This window comes from Cynocephalus volans, chromosome 2 (genome assembly GCF_027409185.1).
Source record: "Cynocephalus volans isolate mCynVol1 chromosome 2, mCynVol1.pri, whole genome shotgun sequence".
Classification (NCBI taxonomy): domain Eukaryota; kingdom Metazoa; phylum Chordata; class Mammalia; order Dermoptera; family Cynocephalidae; genus Cynocephalus; species Cynocephalus volans.
In genome coordinates, this window is record NC_084461.1 from 171,947,880 (window position 1) to 171,968,558 (window position 20,679).

Here is a 20,679-nt window from a genome sequence, read left to right on the forward strand (position 1 = left end):
CATGACCCATTTTGAGTTAATTTTTGTGAATCGTGCAAGATCTGTGTTGTGTTCTGTTTTTGTTTCTTTGCACGTGGATGTACTGTTGTTCCAGCACCAACTGTTGAAAATACTGTCTTTGCACCGTTGTGTTGTCTTACTTTCTTTGTGAAAGTTTAGTTGACTATACTTAGGTTGGTCTGTGTCTCACATCTTCATTCTGTTCCATTGATCTATTTGTCTGTTTTTTCACCAATGCCACACTGTTTTGATTACTGTATTTTTACAGTAATTCTTTCAGTCGGGTTGTCATTCCTCTGACTTAGTTCTTCTTCAATATTTTGTGTTGGCTGTTCTGGGTCTTTTGCCTCTCCACGTAAACCTTAAAATCGCTTTGTTTGTATCCACAAAATAACTAGCTGGGGTTTTGACTGGGATCTATACATCATTTTGAATTGGATCTATACATCGATTTGGGAAGAAATAACACCTTGGTAATATTGAGTCTTACTGCCCATAAACATGGAATTTCTCTCCATTTATTTAGTTCTTTGATTTCTTTCATTAAAGTTTTGTAGTTTTCTTCATGTAACTTCTTGTACATATCTTGTTAGATTTATACCTAAGTATATCATTTGGGGGGAGGGAAGGTGCCAATGTAAATGGTATTGTGTTATTAATTTTATATTATACTTGTTTATTACTGGTATATAGGAAAGAGGTTGAATTTTATAAATGGACTTTGTATCCTGAAACATTTCTATTATTGTTTATTAGTTCCAGGAGGTTATTTTGGCAATTCTTTCAGATTTTCTACATAGAGAATCATGTCATCTGTAAACACAGATGGTTTTGTTTCTTCCTTTCCAATCTATATACATTTTTTTTTCCTTTCTTGTTTTATTGTAGTAGCTAGGACTTCCAGGCACATGTTTACTCGGAATGGTGTGTGTGGACATTCTTGCTTTGTTCCTTCTTTTAGTGGGAAAACATATCGTTTCTCATCATTAATTCTTATGTTAGTTCTAGGTGTTTTGTTGATCTTTATCAAGTTGAGGAAGTTCTCCTATATTCTAAAGTGCTGAGAGTTTTTATCATGAACTGGTGTTGGGTTTTGTCAAATGTTTTTTCTGCATATATTGATACGATCATATGATTTTTCTTCTTTAGCCTGTTGATGTGGTGATTCACGTTAATAGATATTTGAATGTTGAACCAACCTTGAATAACTGGACTAAGTCCCATTTTATCATGGTGTATCCTTGTTTTTATACGTTTTATTGCTTGATTTGGTAAATTCTACCAAGGATTTTTTCATCTATGTTCACAGGATATATTCCTTTGTAATTTTCCTTTCTGGTAATGTCTTTTTGTGGCTTTGGTATTGCAGTAATGCTGGCCTCATAGAATGAATTTGGTAGTATATCCTCTGCTTCTATTTTCTGGAAGAGATTGTAGAGAATTGGTGTACAGCAAATTCTTGAACAACACGAGTTTGAACTTCACAGGTCCACTTACACACTTGTATGATTTTTAATCACCTGCATGGTTTTTTCAATAAATTTGAGGGGTCTTCAAAAAGCTTGTGGAAAGACTAGTAGTGTCTTTTAATTTTATTTTCCTATGAACTGTTTGAAGTACCTGCATATATTGTAAAATTTTTGGTTATATACTCATGACATAACTACCCAAACAGTTAAGTAGCCTACCTAACAGTAGGTTAGTAGTAGTTAAGTAGTTAACTACTTAACTACTTCCCAACAACTACTTAATGATGTGGAGCCCACCCGCACCCCTGGCTGGGGCAGGCAGTGCAAGAGGGAGGAGTTATAATGGATTTTCCACTGTGGGGGAGGGGGTGGTCCACACCCCCAGCATTGTTCAAGGATCAATTGTAGTTTCTTTTTTGAATGTTTGGTAGAATTCGCTAATGAACTCATCCTGTCCTGGTGCTTCCTGTTTGGGAAGGTTATTAATTACTGATTCAATTCAGATCATCTGTTTCTTCTTGTGTGTGTTTTGGTAGATTGCATCTTTCAAGAAACTGGTCCATTTCATCTAAATTATCAATTTTGTGGGTCTAGAGTTGCTCATAACATTCTTTTGTTATTTGTTAATGTCCCTGGGATCAGTAGTGATGGCCCCTCATTCTTTTCTTATATTAGTTATTTGTACCAATTCTGTTTTTTTCTTAGTTAACCTGGCTAGAGGTTTGCAAATTTTATTGATCTTTTCCAAGAACCACTTTTGGTTTTATTGGCTTCCAGTTTCCAATATTATTAATATCTGTTCTAATGTTCATTTATTTTCTCTTTTCTTTTGCTTATTTTGGATTTAATTTCCTCTCCTTTTTCTGGTTTCCTAAGGTAGAATCTTAGATTATTGTCATTAAATTTGTCTTCTTGTTTGATTAATGCATCCATTGTTATACATTTCCTCTAAGCACTGTTTTTGCTGCATCTCACAAATTTTGATAAATTGCATTTTCATTTAGTTCAAAGTTTTTTTTAATTTCTTTTTTAACTGTTGAGCCTTCTTCGTTGATCCATGTGTTATTTAGAAAAATGTGGTTTAATAAGTATTTTGCGGTTTTCCCTCTATCTTTCTGTTGCAGACTTACGGTTAAATAACACTGTGGTCTGAGGACATGCTTTGCATAAACGCACAGGGTATCCGATTCGATTCGCCTGGCACGGATTGCGCAACACCAGCCGACATAAAATTGGGCGAGGCCGCGGGCTCCGGGCATTGGCGTCAGATCCCGGTAGAGTAGCGCGTGGGGACAGAAGGCAGCCCCAGGCCACGTAGCCAGCAAAATGCTGGGATGTTTCTGTGCGGACAAAGTACACGGACGCTTCCTGATCGACTCTGGGGGCTTGAAACCTGCGGGGCCGCGACAAGGAGCGCTCCCTGACGACGTGGGAAGGCGGGGACAGAGCGCACTGGCCGCTTCGGGGGTCGGGGCAGTTCGCGCCCCACGCCCCGGGCGGGCGCCGGGAACCAGGTCTCGGCTCCGGACCCCCCAGATCCTTGTCTTCGTCGTCCTCGGTGCCCTCCTGCCGGTGAGTCCCCGCCGCGATTCCTGGCTCGGCAAGAGCGCGCCTGGTGCCGGGAGGGGCAGGAGGAGTGGGGGACACGGCTGGGGTGCCTGGCTCACGTGTCGTCGGGCATGTCCGGGCAGGACGAACCCGTCGTCGGAGCTGGAGTAAGATCGGGGTACCAGGCCCGGCAGGATCGACCAAGGCAGAGAGGGACAAGAGTCCTAGGCACAGGAGCCGCGCTCGGGGACTGCACCAGGCGGGGCGGCTGCGGTCCGCGCGCCTCCCTCCCTCCCTCCTCCCCGCTCCAAGGGGAAGAAACACTATTCGGGCATTTCAAAATCGATGGGGAGAGCTGAAGTGTGTAAACTCCTGAGCCACCTCCGAGCCACACCTGGTACCCTGTAGGGGAGCGATGCGGAGAGATCTTCCTTTCTCCACACCCCTCCTGCTCCCCCGTATTTCCCTCCCGGTCTCCCCTCTTCCTTCTTTTTTTGCACAAGCAACAGCTTAGTATGAAAAAATATACATGCTGACAGTTCTTTTCCAAGTTGATTGAGGCTCCTGCTAATTGCACTTTTCCAGGTTTCTTATGGTTTTTTTTGTTTTGTTTTGTTTTGTTTTGTTTTGTTTTTAAAGTTAAATACTGCAAACCAACCTTACAGGTGTCAAGAAACTTCAGATGGTTTTGTTTAGCAAATTAATACTAAATCCAGGAAACCACTAAAATTTTGTAACCTCGAAATAATTATAGAATTTATTTTCTGAACATCAACTTGTTCAAAAGAAACATCGGTGGGCGCCATGTTTAATACTGCTTGATGAATTGCTTATTTTTGTCAGACCAGTGTGTCTCCACGGGAATGTAGGGATCACATGTATAGACAAGGTAAAACATTTGAATTCGATGGCTTTGAATATGTGAGACCCAGGCCTTCTGGCATCCCAAACAGCCCTCTAATCCTCAATCAGTCAGCCTTTTTCTATGCATTTGTAGACATGATAGATTTTTAAGATTCTGAAGCTAGTAAATTACATTAGATCTTTTATGGTCGCCCATTCAGATATATCTTATGTTTAAGAAAGGTATAGTATTTTATTGCATGGGTAAGCCACAGTTTAATTTACTGTTGTCTCTTCTGGATAGCAGTTTAGATTGTGTCTTATTTTTGATTTTGGTAATTCCAACAGAATTGTAATAAATACCCCTGTTAGTATCATATGTGCATGTATCTATGCGCACTTGCATACTGGACAGCTCCTTATAAGTCGAGTTGTTGGGCCCTTGAGGTAAATGATTTTAGAATTCTGTTTAGATGTTGACAGATTTTCCTCCAAAAGAATGTTGTGCCATTGTTCACTCACACCAAGAGTCCGCAAATTTGCCTGTGTCCTTACACCCTTGCTACATTGGGTATCGGAACTTTAATTGTTTGCTGAAGTAAGAGGTAAACAGTTGTACATCACAGAGTTGTGTTTTTGATTCCTTGGTGCTATTAGAGAGTTTCAAGGATCCATGAGATTCATAAGAATAAGAGCAGAAGACCTGGAAACCCCAGATTAGACACAGAGGAGGGTGACAGGGGAGACTGAAATCCTAGCTCTGTACCTGAAAACTGGTCAGCTGGGGCCAGTTGTGGCCACCCAGCCACGCCCTGGATGGAGATGGGGTGTGTGTGCTTGAACTGTTAGGATCACATCAGGTGAGGCCTGGTGGTGAGCTCAGATCCTGACCCCAGGTCCTTGCTCTGTAAACGCTGGGATGCTCCAATTTCTGTTCTAGGTCTGTCCACCCTGGGCCCCTCTTTTATCACAGTAGGAATTAGGAAATTCTGATGGCTCAGAGCTCAGATGTCCAGACTGTCCAAGGGTCCTGAGACTGGAGGCTGGAGACCCTGGCCCTGCTCTGCTCCTTTGTGTCCCTGGTGTGGCCACAGCTTCTCACTGTGTGAAATGGTGAGGAGATAAAAGTCTGCAGCCGCCCTTTGTAAACCACAGGGAGCTGTAGTGGCAGATGTGAGAGGTCATGTGGGAGGACAAATCACATCCTCAGGGTTGGCGGCAGTTGCTATGGAGCTGGAGGACCACAGGGCACACATTCTGTGCCCACTAATGCCTGCATCTGTTTGCACTGGTACCTTGGTATGGGTGTGCTGAAGGTGAGACAGGAGCTTCGGCAGAGCAAGGTGGAGAGCTGTGGGGGGTGGTCGTGAGGACTGCAGAGGAGCCCAGTTGCAAGTGACAACAGCAATAGCATTGCAGGTCCCAGGCCAGGCATGGCTAACACACTTTCAGTTGTCCTCTGGTGGGCGCCTTGCTCGGGGTGCAGTTTGAAGTGAACCGGGAATGTCTCAATCCATGTGGCTAAAGAGGGCTAGTCACCCTGCCTCTCCAAAGAGGTCCTCAGTCCCTGTTCTTGGGCCACTGTCCCTCAGCCAGCAGCGGAAGAGAAGCGAGGCTGTAACTTGTCAGGGCTGGGGAGAGCAGGGCAGTCCTGTGCACTGAGCCTGTGCTGTGGGCAGTGTGTGTCCCGCTGTCAGCTGGAGAGTGCACACCACTAGTCAGTGTGTTTTCCTGACAACCTGGGGAGATAGGGATTGTTTGTCCTGTTGTACATATGGAGAGAATGACACTCAGTAGGAATAAGTCTCTGGCATTTTTCACCCTCACCTGCTTCATAAGGGCAGCTGTAACTTGTATTTTGGTCTGGGAATAGCATCTCCTGCCATTCCTAGTCAGGTATTTGTGATAAATGGGGGAAGGATCTGCTTTGTAGGGGACCGCACTACAGACAAGCACCTGGGACCTTGAGGAAGGTGAGATAATGACATTCTACAGATGAGAAAACCACAGCTCAGAGAGAGAAAGTGTGTGGGCCGGAACTAAACTGGTGTGCACAGAGGGTCTGGTAGGGAGAGGGGGAAGCTAGAAATGACCACTGTTAAAATAAGATAAAGACAATTTCAAAATAAAGCCATTGGAGATTTTCAGTGATAGATTTGAATGGCTTAGATAGTGGTAAGTGTTTCTACCCACCCCCTATATCTGCGCTTGGTCTGAGCACTGAATTGAGAGAGGGTGGAGCAGCTCTGATGAAGAGGAGGGGGTGAGGGGTCTCTGCCTCTGCCTTCTCCTGCTGTGGTTTCTCAGGGCTCAGGCTGCCCTTCTCACCTGGCTTCTCTGTGCTGCTGGGTCTTTGTTCTCTGACTGCTTTTTTTTGTTTGTTTGTTTGTCTTTTTCATGACCGGCACTCAGCCAGTGAGTGCACCGGCCATTCCCATATAGGATCCGAACCCGCGGCGAGAGCATCGCTGCGCTCCCAGCGCGGCACTCTCCCGAGTGCGCCACGGGCTCGGCCCTCTCTGACTGCTTTTAAGACTTTCTCCTTAACAGTGGTTCTGGCAACTTGATTATGATTTGCCTTTTCTTTATGTTTCTTTCACTCGGGAAAGAGATGAATTTCTTGGATCTTGAGGTTTAGTGCTTATATACACTTTGGCAGATTATTGGTCATTATTTCTTCAAATATTTTGTCTACCACTCTCCTTACTGGGAGCCCAACTACACTTGTGTGAGAACACTTGATATTGCTCCAGAACTGAGAATGTTCATTTTTTCAGCTGTTTTCTGTTTCATTTTAGAATACTCCTCTTTCTTGGTGTTCATGTTCATTGACCATCTGCAGCAACTAATCTGCCGTTGATCCTATCCAGTGCATTTTGCATTTTGGATGTGGTATTCTTTTTAATCTCTAGAATTTGCATTTGGGTCTTTTTAATATCTTTCATTTCTCTACTGAAGACATTTATGTTTTCTTTTACACCCTTGATATTTATAACATTTACAACAGTTGTTCTAATGTCTTTTGTTTATTAATTTCATTACCTCTGTCACTTTCTGGATTGTTTCCATTGATTGATTATTATCTTTGGTCATGGGGATATTTTCCTGCTTCTTTTCATGCCTAGTAATTTTTTGTTAGACGATAACCCTGAATTTTACATTATCATATATTGGATTTTGATGTGCTCCTTTATAGTTTGGATATTTTTCTGGTGCTCAATTAATAAACAGGAGCATGAGTTTGATCCTCTGATACTGGCTTTTTAACTTTACGCCTGGTCTACAGTCACTTTATTCTGGAACTATTTTGGTTAACTACTAAGGGTACAGTGGTTGACTTCTGATGACCAGCCAGCACCCCTGTGATGAGTTCTGTCCACCATGGGAATGGGAACATGAACAGTTACCTGCCCTGGGTAGTCTTCAGTCCTTGTCCCTCTGCTGATGTCTGATGGTCTGTCCTCACCTGGTGGCTTCCTCTCAGGCATGCACAGTCAGTATTAGCACATGCTGGCCGTGCCCACCGCAGGACTCCAGAGTCCTCTGTGCAGCCCTTTCTCCAGGCCTCTGCCCTGCACTGTGATCATTTGCCTGGAGTCCACAGAGCTCTCCAGGGTCCCCTTCTCCCTGTGCTGCAGCCTGGAGCCTGTCCTTAGGCAGGAACTGAGGCCACCATCAGGATCACCTCATGCGTGTCCTGGAGGAGGGGTGCAGCTATTCACCCATCACTAGATGATAAACCCCCCACTCTGAGAAAGTCTGTGTGGTGATGGGCGTTGGCGTGGGGCAGTGTGACTCCTGTGTGAATCCTACTCCCTGGAAGCCCACAGTCCTGTAAAAGAGGTGACACCAGGACCTAAATATCAGGAAGTAGCACAAGGGAGACATGAGATCTCACCGCCCTCCCCTCACCACACCCCCAGGGAGGCTCTAATGGTGCAGAGAGACCAGGTTATACTATTGTTGGCCTGGAGCATGTGGTTTTGATTAAGATCAATGTTGTGGGTAATGACAGTACTAATCAGCCCCCAGCTTAATTAAATACAGTACTTGCTGTGTGCCAAGCTCTGTTCTCAGCACTTTATACATGTATTAGCATACTTACTTCTCATAAGCTAGATTGTGAAGGAACACTTATTGTCTTTGTTTTGGATGAACAGTGTGAGACAGAGTGTTCAAACGGTGGAGGGAGGGGCTGCGCAGGGGCGAGCAAGCCTCAGGGGCAGCAGCAGTAGCAGAGATTGGGTCCCTGGGTGCTTCTGACTGTCCCCAGGTGAGTGTCTTGTGCTCGTCTGTGAGGCTGCACTTGGCCAGCACTGGGCCACTGTTCTGTGGTCCCTAAGAGGTCATTTAATCTGACCCTTTTATTTCAAGGATAGTAAACATGTTTAGAGAAGATGGGAAGTGAGACGTCCAGGACTATGAAGCTGTCTAACGGCTGGCCCTGAGCAAGAAGCCTGATGGCTTGATTCATAATCCAGGAGTCTTTTTATACCTAAAGAACAAACAGACAGAAAGACCACAAAGCTAAGAGGAAGCACATCTCAGACCACAGAAAGACCTTGAGAACAAGTCTGAAACAGACATCAGAGCTGCTCCTTTAAGATTAACAAGGCAGCTTTTAGGGTGTGTTTGCCCCAGAGAGGAAATAGCAAGAGGCTCTAGAAAGTCTAACACTCGTGACAATTGTGGAGGAGAAGCAAGGCAAGGAAACCCCCTCATGACTCATGTCTGGAAGAAGGCAGTGTCGGTAGAGTCCGTGAAGGAACAGACCTGGGACAACGTTCCCCCTACACACCGATCAGACGTATTCTGTTACGGGCACAACCTCAGGTCTCTGACTGTCCTCTTGGTCTCCCTCAGCCCCACCTCACTTGTTTTTACCCTCCACCCCCATACTTTGACTTCACATTTGTTTGTGATCTGTCTGTGTGGACTTTTTCTTCTGTGTCCCTCATTGTCCCTGTCACTGATGGCATTTTTCTCCTCTGCCTGGGCAGCCCCTCCAGACTGTTCACCTGAGTTGACCTTGAGGTACGTTTGTGCCTCAGCTCCCTGTGAATCGGAACTGTCGTAAGGGAATCAGACGTGCTGTCTTAGTCTACTTTCCGTCACTGACAACAGAATACCTGACACTGGGTAATTTATAAAGAAAATACTTTTATTTCTCACAGTTCTGGAGTTTGAGATGTCCAAGTTCCAGTGGGCACATTGGACGAGGGTTTTCTTACTGGTAGGGACCCTCTGCAGAGTCCTGGGTGGCACAAAGCATCACATGGGGAGAAGGCAAGAGTATGCTCACGTGTTGTCTTCTTCTCCTTATAAAGCCACAGTCTCCTCCTATTATAACCCATTAATCCATGAATGAATTAATCCATTCATGAGGACAATGCCCTCATGATTCAATCTTCTCTTAAAAACCATAGTCAGATTTCCCACCCTCTTAATACTGTTACAATGGGGATGAAGCTTTGTTAACAAAATTCAATGGAAAAGAATTTGGAGATAAAGGGAGACTTTGTCTGGCAAACAGTTTTCAAACTGGGGAGTTTTAGGCTTCGGTACGAAAAGAAAGTGCACTCTGCCAGAAAAATGACAGGGGTTGTCTTATATGGAGGAAGTTCCCATTCAGACTCATGCTCCAGTATGCTGTGTAAATGAGGGATGCAAGCCTGTTCAGTCCTGGTTGGTTGTCATTACAATTGACTGACATTGTGTAACCTCCACTCAGCAGGTGGCTGCTCTGCTCCATTCAGAATTTAGGCTCAGCCACTCAGGATCCATCTCAAGGTTTGGCTCTTTCAGGCTTTACATCTCCCATTTTTGATTGGAAGCTGTCAGCAGGCAGCATTGATAATTGATGATGTTGGTTATGTCCCATTTATGGTGCTGGAGTGGTTGGCTACCTTCACCAGTTCCATCTAGTCCCATGTTGGAATCCTCAGGGCAGCGTAGTGGCCAATTGAGCTATTAGAGCCATTTGCTTTCAGCAGGCACCCAGGTACCTGTCAAATCTGGATCAGAGTCTCATGGGCTAGGTTGGTTTCAATTTCTGTTTGGTGTGAGTTTAAAGCTTCAAGGTGTTGGGCCAACATGATTTAGGTCAGGGTTTCCTATAGGTATCTGTTGAAACAGGCTAGAATGACCTTAAAGAGGAGACAAATTTGTAGTCCTAGTAGGAGGAGGATCATTAAAAACTGTTGGGCAGAACATAAGAGGGAACCAATACCAGAGGTAAGCCAATAAAAATACCTGAGGATTGGAATTTTGCCTAGCTAAGGGGGCCCTTCAAGAGCCCTCCTTTTAGAGACAGCCAGTTTTAAAATTTGGAAGTTTCCAATTCAGCCTGGCTAGAGGTATTTATCCAAGGACAGCATGAGGTAGTAGTGGCAGCAGAAATGTTGCCTTTGCAGCAAGCAGGTAGTCTAGTGCAATGTGGTTACCTAAGACTCCATGAGGAAAAGAATATAAAGACCTTTGTTGGGTCTTAAAGATTCCAGTGATGGAGCAGACAATTCTAACTGCATGAGGTAGATTTCTAATCCTATATTTATTCCAAGCTGTATTAAGTCCAAACCAGGACCCCAATAATCTTCCAAGCATAGCTCCTTTACTGAGGTTGACATTTTCCAGCAAATCACATTCTTGGAAATATCTGAAGCTATTATGTTCATATTCAGATGGGTCCCCATCAGGGTAATCATCAATTATGGATAAGGCCCTCCTTTGTCTGTAATGAAGGGAATCTCCCTGAGTAACAGCCTTGAGGACAGTAAATGATGTGGTTAAATGTCCTAAGAAGCAGGCCTCTCCCATCTGCCATCAGTCAAAGCATTCATAGGCCCAAAGATCTTTCTCATTTTCATAAACACAAATATAGCCAGTGGGAGCATATAAAACTCCTGATACATTTTGGAAATTTAGAGACTCGCTATGAAGTATGTTTTGAGAATGGGGTTGAACTGAGAGTCAGAATAGGGCAAGGACCAAGGATTGTAAGTCATTTTTATCTGGGAGACCTTCAAGGGATTGAGTGTTGCAGAGAGGAAGCCCAGACCCCAGGAATGTGATGGTATCTAGCAGTTCTTATAAAGAGGATTAGTGTCTTCTTCTGGACATTGCTCACTAAGATAAAACCAAGATAGGGAGTTAGAGAAATCCTTATAGAGAAATTCACAATATAATTTAGAGTCATGGAAGTCAAGGGTATAGCAATATCGTGCCCTGTATTTTGCCAGTATGCTGTTAGTTGAGTGTGAACAATTGAATTTGTCCTGAGGGATATAATACCTACTTATGACAATAGGTGGTGGTAAGGGAAAATAGAGAACAGAAGTCTGGAGAGTAAAGACTTAACTCTCGATAGGTTTCATCAAGGGGCCTTTTTGTGTGAGTGACAGTAAAATCAGAACATTAGAGAAGTTGAAGATGGGTACAATGATAAGATCCTTATTATGTGCAAAATAACCAGTAGATAAACAGTGACAATTTCAACATTCTGATAAGTTCCCAGAAGAAGCTAATGATTGAGAAAATTGGACAATAGCATGGTTTTTCTATGAATTTCAATTGACTTTTACAGGAGAACAGGGAAAGGGCGATGGTCAAAATCAAAACTCTAAGACTCATGGTGAAAGAAAGGCCTGACGCATAAGGTATGAATAATCCAATTGGGAGTCAAAATATGATCTTTAGTCCACCCAGGGTCATCATTGATCAGATCTAGGGTGAGCAGAGCCAATAGGAGTGTGATGGGAGTAGGTTCTGGTGGCTTGACTGGCACAGGTCACAAAAAGCCAAGACAGGCAGATGTGGATAGCTGGTTGACAAAGTAGAGGTAAGGACAATAACAGCTGTTATAACGGACTGGTTTTGTCTGGACTCTTGGGAATAGCAGTCTATCTCAGATGTAGTCATCTTCTCATCCTGGTGGCTGTATGAGGGGCATTCAAAAAGTTCATGGAAAATGTGTATTATGAAAAAACTGCATGGATTTCAAAATTTTTTGGCACCAAAATAAACTTGAACTCACCTGTTATAGCATATCTGAACTGGATGTAGTTTGAGCAACTAAAAAGGATAAGATATCAGTTTGAAGAGAGCCCCTACAGAGCAACACAACTCCTGCTAAAATTGAAGCAAGAGCAGACATCAAACTTATGGTGAAGTTTGGGTGGAAGAATGGTGAAGTACAATGGAAATGCTGATAGGCCAAATTTTACAAGCATTTTGAGCTATTTGTCCTATAAAATGAGTCCCTCAGTCACTGTGGAGTTCTCCAGCTTGGTATAATTTTTTCCTGATGTCAGGGGAAGGCTTCAGCCCAATATGAAAACATTCAAATAATAACAAGCAAATATTTGTATCCTTGTTAGGTCAGGAGTTGAATAAAATCTAGTTGCCATACTTCGAAGGGACCATTTGGTAGTGGGAAGTGGCCCAGGATTGTACCGTGGGCACATTCTGCAGTTGAATGACCTGGTGGGCAATGGAAGGAGAAGGACCCCAATAATATTATTTTCCCCACTGGACTATTTAATTGGTGTTTCAGTGGGTTGGGTCATGGTAACTTTTCTTTTTGGAGGCTGTTAGAAAAAATGGGGAGGTCATTGAGACCCACCCAGAGGCATCATGAAAAGTCAAAAAACATCCTCATTTAATCTGTTTACCTCTTTCATTCTCCAGAGATAGCCTGGGCTTTAACCAGCATTCACTGTAATTGGGGGATGAGAGGAAAGGCAGAAAATGGTGAGGTTTTGTTAATAGAACAGATGATATATCTTGAGAAGTGGCCAACTTGGCAGTAATATTGGATGTCTTGTTTCTTATTCTTTTTTATTTTGGGCAGAGGAATGTCCTTGAACTTTAATAATGGCTAAAGCTCTTGGAGTTTGAATGGTGTCCAAGAGCACCAAGATGTAGTCTTTGCTTTTTACATTCTGTCCAGATGAGTTAAGAAAGCCATTTTGTTTCTAGAGCATGCCAAAATCATGAGCTGCTCTGAAAGCACACATGCTCTCTCTATTAATATCAATTGTTTTACCTTTGACTAAAAGGCATGCCCTAGTAAAAACACATAGTGCTGCTTGTTGGGTGGATTTGGCATCAGGAAGGGGGCCAGACTCTATAACCTCATGAAGGGAGACAATAGCATATCCTGCTTGAGAATTACCATTGGGCCTCCTTAAATTTGGCCCACCAATAAGCCAATTGTAATCTATATTGGGTAGGGGGGTGTCTTGGAGATCTAGTCAAGGCATAAGAATTTGATCTTTCAAGGTAATACAGTCACGGGGAATGTCATCATCTGAGGGGGAACAAAGTAGCAGGATAGGAAAGTGGGGCAAAAATAAAAAGAACACTTCGTGGTTCCTAGACGGCTGGCAGAGAGGCACTGAGTGTGAGAGTGTGACGGGAATTGAGGAGAGCCCGGGCAGAGTGAGACCCATAGACAGTGAGAGGAAGCCCCATAACTATTTTTTTCTATAGCCTTTAGAGGGATAGAAACAGCAGCAACTACTTTGAGGAGAGGGGAAGTCCACGAGCAACTGGATCTAATTGTTGACTGTGATATCCTGTGGGTCTGTTCTGTCCCCCATGGAATTGAGTAAGAATACCCAAAGCATTATCTTATGTTTACAGGTGAACAAATGGGAAGGGGGTTATAGTTAGAATGCCCTAAGGTTGAGGCTAAGGTAAGTTGGGTCTTTATTTCCTTGGAATACTGTTGGGAATCGGTGGTCCATTGAATGGGATCAGGAAAGGAATTTTTGAGTAAATTATAAAGCGGCTGAGGCATCAAGGAAAAGTTGGGAAGCCAATTTTAGCAATAGCCTGCAAGTCCCAGGAACCTTCAAAGCTAGTTTTTGGGGGTTTTTTTGTGTGTGATGAAGGCAGATGACTAATACACCTTGTAGGCATGAGGGGTTAAAATTTAGTCCCCCTGAGGTTAGGAGGTGTCCCAGGAATTTGTCAGAGGTTTGACAAAACTGGAATTTTCCCATGGAGAATGTGTGTCCTGTGACTGCTAGATTGTGGAGTTGGTGGAGGCTGTCAGTGAGGCAATCCTCTGGGCAAAGTGAACATAACAGTAAATAATCGATGTTTGGGGCAGAGTGGACCCACATTGAAAGGAGATGGTGGCCAAATCAGCCTTAAGGATTTGCATTAAGTAGGTTCGGTTGTCCTTGGAAAGGACAGTCCAGGTATATTTCTGGCCTTTCCAAGTGAAGGCAAAAAGAGATCAACTGTCCGGATCTGCAAGTACGCTGAAGAAGGTGCTGCAAAGATTGATAGCTGAGAAATATTGAAAAGTAGGGATTATAGTTATTATAGGGATAGAACATTGCAAAGTAGGGTGTGAGGGTCGAGGACCGCTGGGTGTCAGGAGTTGACTGTGTTATTGACAGCCCTAAGATCCTGAACAAATCGCCATCCTCTTCTGTTGGGTGTGCAAATGGGTAGGATGGGCATATTGCAAGGATTAGAGCAAGGACGACAAGATTTTTATGTATCAAGTTATCCATTATGGGTTGTATGAGGGTGTGTGCCAGTTAGGGCCGTAGGGTTTAGGGGATATTGTCCAGTATTGGGGAGGGGTTTATTACGGTCTATCTGGATTTTAATTGGAGGTGCCAAATGGACGTGACCAACATCAGCGTTGGATTGTGTCCAAGGTTCTCAGGTAGTTCTTGGAGAGCAGGCCAGGTAGCGCTGGTGAGGCTAACTGAATAGGTGGAATTTGGGTAAGAACTGTTTTTGCAGCAGAGTCTCCTGGTTAGGACAATTCAAGCATTGAATTGGAGAAGGAAATTTGGGCCTGGTAGGATTCAACGATGTCTCTTCCTGGGAGATGTATAGGAGCTCACAGGATGAGTAAGAAGCAAGGATTGCCAGTGAGAGGTCCCACTTGAAAAGAGAAGGAAAAGATTTAGGAACTGTCATAGGCTGGGTGAATAACAATAACCATCTGGGTGAATTCAGAACTCCAGGAAGGGGACATTGAAAGCATGTCAGGGTTACGGAGGAACAGAGTAGTCCTGGTGTCAACCAATGCTCTGACTACTTGTCCCCTATTTTAATATCTAATTCCCCTAGTTGGTTGGTTTTAACTAGGGGAAATGTCCCTTGAATGTCCCCAGAGCACCCCTAGTTCCGTTGAGAAGGAGGGCTGGGGGTTTTATCAGGATTTAGTTATAGCCATTGTTTATAGTTAAGGCAGTCCCTTTTGAAATGTCCAGTGCTGCTTCAGAAGCAGGTCTTCTGATTTTGGAAAGTGGGCATATTTGGGGAATCTCTTTTTAATTGTTGTAGCTGAAAGAGCATTAACTTGGTGGTCTTTTCTACACAATATAAGGCTCGGGTAGCCCTAGATACTTTGTCCTTTTCTGAGGTTTTCAATCATTCATTGGCCAGAGAGGTGATTGTGTGGAGTCATTTTGCTGCCCAACTAAGGTTGTGTTGTTTCACTAGGGTAGTGAGGGCCTCAGAAAGACTTACTACAAAAATGGGATTAAATAAATTCGTTGTTTTGTCATTTAAATTTTGATCCTGAATTTTGTTGAAAGTTAGCTCAATTCTGTTAAAACAGTGAAGGATGGATTTGTCCTTCTTCTGTGTGCAGCTGTATGGCTTTCCCATTTACTTGACAGGGAAATATGGAGGGAATGGCCGTTAGCAGTTTCATAGCCTGCTTCTGTGTTTTATCAAATCCTGGGGCTTGAGCTAATGTGAAATCTTCAAGAAGACTTTCCCATCCAGCAGCTGGCATCCAATCTTGAGTAAAGCATTTCCCACAAGCATGTGCGTGAGCTGAAAAAGATCACAGAACCCAGGTTGATAAGCTCTGATGATTAGACTAAAATGTCCTTCAAATTCAAGGTAGTTTTAGGACTGGGGACATGTTTCGGTGGGGCCAAAGGTTCTGATTTAGCCCAAGGGGCATATGCAATTTGTGGGTTTCTATCTCCTTCTGTCTGGACATCAAAGGAGGCTAGTAAAGAGGGACTGGAAGAATCAGTTGTGTTGGAGGGAGTGGGGATGTCAGGGGAGGAGAAAAAGGGGAGGCAGAGAGAGCAGAAGAGGAAGGAGGCAGTGAAGGATAAAGTGGAGGTGACAGGAAAGGTGCAGAGAGCAGACAGGGCAGCAGCCGGGGGGTCGGTGGAAGAACAGTCTTCCACAGTCATATTAGCAACTTTGATTTTGGGTTCACAGGTGCGAGGACCAGGGAGTGGGGGTGGGGTGGAAAGAAAGGCATAAAAATCAATGACCTGAAGATCCACATTAATTACCCATAAAATAAGTGTAAGTTAAACTCAAAGGAAGTAACAGGAAGCAAATAATAAGACTACAAATCAGTGAAATAGAATACAAATGATAGAAGGAATTGACAAACCAAAAGTTGGTTCTCTGAAACGATCAATACATTGAATAAAATAAAATCAATAAACCAAATTTCAAATGAAAACAGCAGGAGCACAAAACATCAGTATCAGGAATTAGTGATTGGATAATCTCTATGGTCATTAAAAATAATAATGGGATCTTATCAATAGCTTAATGCCAATAAATTTGAAAACTTGGAGGAATGGACAAATTCCTTGGAAAATACTACTTAGCAAAATAGCCACAATATGTAACGATAGTCTGAATTATCCTGTAATTATTTACAAATTAAAATTCTTTATTTGAAAGCTTACAATAATGAAATTGCAGGCCTGATTTATTTCACACATATGCGGACAACTAGTCAAAGTAAATAAGACAGGTATATTAATGGATGCAATTTCTGGTTGAGGGATGTGCTTATTTTTATTCTTGTAAAAACTTTCCTATACTTTCCCACTATCTGGGATAAAAGTGTTTTATCTTTTAATAAGAGAAAGGAAAAAAGGAGAGTTTTTCAAGTGTGCATTACTTGGCTAACCCCAAAAGGCAAAGAGACTAATACAAATACACACGAATGGTTGAGAGTTTCAGAACTGGGGGAAAGATTCAAGTTCTGTTTAGTTTTGGAGGCTGGGGGTGGGAGAAAAGAATGTGAGATTGATCTTGTGATAGGTGAGATCTGGATGCCACTCATGCCTGTCCCTATTTTATCCCCATAGGTCCTAGCTGAGTCAGCCACAACCACCAGACTTCATAATCAATCAGCTGCCCCACAGCAGTGGAAGCAAGGCTCCTTAGAAGGATTGTGTCCACCAGGTACATTCCAAGTTTGATCTCTATTCTTTATACCACCCTTGTCTCAATGTTCTTCTAGTCTTCTGTTTCCAGTCAACAAATATTTATTGATCCTTTGCCAAATTCAAAGTTATGAAAATTTATCCTCATGTTTTCTGTTAAGAGTTTTGTCATTTCAGCTTTGCATTTAAGGATTTGATCCATTGTGAGTGAATTTTTGCATATGGTATCGATAAGGGTTTGCCTTCATTCTTTTGAAGGTGGCTATCCACTTGCAGTTGTCCCAGCATCATTTGTTGAAAAGACTATTCTTTCCCATTGAATGGTCTTGGCACCCTTGTTGAAAATCAGTTGACCATAAATAGATGGGCTTTTCTTTTTGGACTCTCAATTCTATTCCTTTATCTGTTTGTCCTTTTTCACTGACCAGACTTTTTTTCCCTGTCCCTTTCTTTCTATATTTTTAGCCACAAAACAAGTCTAAATGTATTTTAAAAGACTAAGATCATAGAAAATACGTTCTCTGACCACAGTAACATAAGGAAATTTAGAAATTCACAAATGTGGGGAAATTAAACAACACTCTTGTAAATAGACAGTGGGTAAAAAGAAAATCACAGGGAAATTAGAGAGTACTTTGAGATAAAAATCAAAGCACAACATATCAAAATGTATAGGATGCAGGGCTCATGCAGAGCTTAGAAGAAAATTTATACTTGTAAACAACTATACTAAAAATAACAAAAATCTCAAATCAGTTATGTAAACTTCTACCTTAAGAAAATAGAAAAAGATGAGCAAACTAAACTGAAAGCAAATGTAAGTAGGAAATAACAAAGATCACAACAGAAATATACGAAATAGGGAATTAAAAAATAATACAGAACATCAAAAAACCAAAAAGATCTTTAAAAAGATCAACAAAAGTTGCAACCCTTTATCTAGAATGACCAAGAAAAAAAGAGAGAAGACCAAGATTACTAAAATCAGAAATAAAGATGGGACATTATTACACTGTCATTATGTTTTTTGCAGTGGTAAAGTTTAGTTTCTTTCTCTTTCTCATTTGCATTTTTGCTCTACCAGTGGGTTTTGTTCTTTCTTGTGTATTCATGGTAGTGATTGTCGCTTTTCAGATTCCAGATGCAGGACTTCCTCAAAGATTTCTTGTAGGACTGGTCATGTGGTGGTGAACTCCCACAGTTTTTGTTTGTCTGGGAAATACACTATCTTCCCCTCATTTCTAAAGGATAGCCTTGCTGGGTGAAGTTTTCTTGGCTGGCAGTTTTTTTCTTTTAGTATTTTGAATATATCATCCCATTTTCTTCTGGCCCATACAGTTTCTGTTGAAAAATCTGCTATTAGTCTGATAGGGACTCCCTTATAGGTGACTTGATGCTTTTCTCTTGCTTCTTTTAAGATTCTCTCTCTGTCTTTGAGCTTTGCCAGTTTGCACTATAATGTGTTTTGGATAGGATCTTTTTGGGTTGAATCTGTTTGGTGATCTTTGTGCTTCCTGGATCTGAAGGTCTGTGTCTCTCCCTATAACTGTTAAGTTTTCTGTTATTTTGTTGAATAGGTTTTCCATGCCTTTTCTTTTCCCCTCCCTTTCTGGAACATCCATGATTTGAATGTTTGTGCACTTAAGGTTGTCTGCTAGCTCTCTTGGATTTTCTTCATTTTTTAAAATCCTTTTTTCCTCTTTTTTCTTTTTTTTTTTTTGGCCGCCTGTGTTATTTCGAATAGACTGTGTTCAAGATCAGAAATTCTTTTTTCTGCTTGTTCTAGCCTGCTGCATAAGCTCCCAGTTGTGTTTTTTATTTCACTGAGTGAATCTTTCAGTTCCATGAGTTCTACTACATTCCTTTTTAAGGTATTAATCTCTTTCTAAATTTCCTCCTTCATATCCTGGATTTTTTTTTTTTCTCATTTCATTATGTTATCTGATTGAATCTTCTAGTATCTCAGTGAGTTTTCTTAAGATTGTTGCTTGGAATTTCTTTTCAGTCATTTCAAGGGTTTCCGGCTGTACAGGGTCTGGTATTTGAGAATCACTATATCCATTTTGTGGTGTCATATTTTCTTAGGTTTTCTAGTATTTCTGGTATTTCTAGTATCTCTAGTATCTCTAGTATCTCTATGCTGATGTCTTGTCATCTGGCAGAGCAGTTGCTGCTTCTGTTACTCTGGAGTGGGCTTTGAGGAGAAAGATATCCTCTTCTTTTTCCAGTCTCTGCTGGTGACTCTCCTTGTGTCAATGCAGTTGAGTGTCTGGCAGGCCACCTGCAGGGCAGCTGTGGCCACTGCTGTGATGTTGAGCTGCTTTTGCAGTAGTTGTAGCTATGGAAGTGGCATGGTGTGCCACCTGCATGGAAATGGTGTTTTTGTTGTGCTCCTTGCCTGCTTCCAGACAGGAGATGCTGCCCTCAGCTCCTGCCTAGGACCCTGAGTGTGTTCTGCTGCTTGCCTGCTTCTAGGCAGAAGGGGATGCCTTTCAGTCCCGCCTTAGGACCCCAGGTGTGCTGTGCTGCTTGCCTGCTTCTGGGCAGAGAGGACTGCCCTTGGTTCCTGCCTTATGACCCTGGGCATATTCTGCTCCAGACTGTCTTTAATACAGTTGCTTTGTGGTGAGTTTTGAAATCAGGAAGTATGAGTCTTTCACTTTGTTTTCTTTTTCCGTAATTATTTTGGTTATACTTGGTCCTTTCCAATTCCGTATATTAGAATCAGATTGTCAGCTGAGCTTCTGATGGGGATTTTGTTGAATCTGTAGCTCAGTTTGGAGAGTACTGTCATCTTAACAACGAAGCCTTTCAATTCATGAGCATCAGCTGTTTTTCCATTTATTTAGATCATATTTTTCTTTCTGATTTGTAGTTTTTAGACTATAAGTTTGCATTTATTTTGTTAAATTTATTCCTAAATATTATTTAAGACTTTTTGGTGCTATTTTGAATAGAATTTTTTTCTTAATTTAATATTTGGATTGTTCATGTGTGTAAAAATTTTTGTGTATTGATCTTGTGTTCTGTAACCTTGAGGAACTTGTTTATTATTTTTAATGTTTTTTTTAGTGGATTACATATGATTTTCTATATATAAGATCATTTCATTTGCACATAGAGATAGGTTTACTTCTTCCTTTTGAATCCAGGTGACGTTTTTTTCTTTTTCTTGCCTAATTGCCTTGGCTAGAGTTTCCAGTACAATGTTAACTAAAAGTGGTGAGAACAGACATCATTTTGGGGGGAAAGTCTCTCAGTCTTCCACCATTAAGCCATTAAGTATGATGTTAGCTGTGAGTTTTTGTAGATGCCTTTCATCAGGTTAAGGAAGTTCACTTCTAATCTTAGGTTATTCAGTGATTTTTATCACAAAGGAGTGTTGGTTTTGGTCAAAAGCTTTCTCTGCATCTTTTGAGATGATCTTGTGGCTTTTTTTGTTACTCTATTAATATGACTTTTTACATTAATTTATTTTGGGGAGTTGAATCAACTTTGCATTCCTGGGATAAACCCCACTTGGTCATGGTATATAATTCTTTTTATATGCTCCTGGATTTGATTTACTAGTATTTTGTTGCAGACTTTGGCATTTGCATTCATAAAAATTACTGGTCTATAGTTTCCTTTTCTTG

General features: G+C 42.0%; 1 protein-coding gene across 4 annotated transcripts in view; it reads left to right on the forward strand.

The window, feature by feature from the left end:
- Nucleotides 1-2,747: 2,747 nt before the first annotated feature.
- LOC134369526 (tumor necrosis factor receptor superfamily member 10A-like) overlaps nt 2,748-20,679 on the forward strand; it is a 48,273-nt gene continuing 30,341 nt past the window's right edge. For all 4 annotated transcript variants that reach the window (XR_010022621.1, XM_063086000.1, XM_063085999.1 and 1 more), the window contains exons 1-2: nt 2,748-3,041; nt 16,967-17,063. Coding sequence is in view for 3 of the 4 variants with exons in the window: in XM_063086000.1 (XP_062942070.1) it covers nt 2,796-3,041; nt 16,967-17,063 (343 nt within the window). In the remaining variant the exon portion in view is untranslated. The remainder of the gene's footprint in view (nt 3,042-16,966; nt 17,064-20,679) is intronic.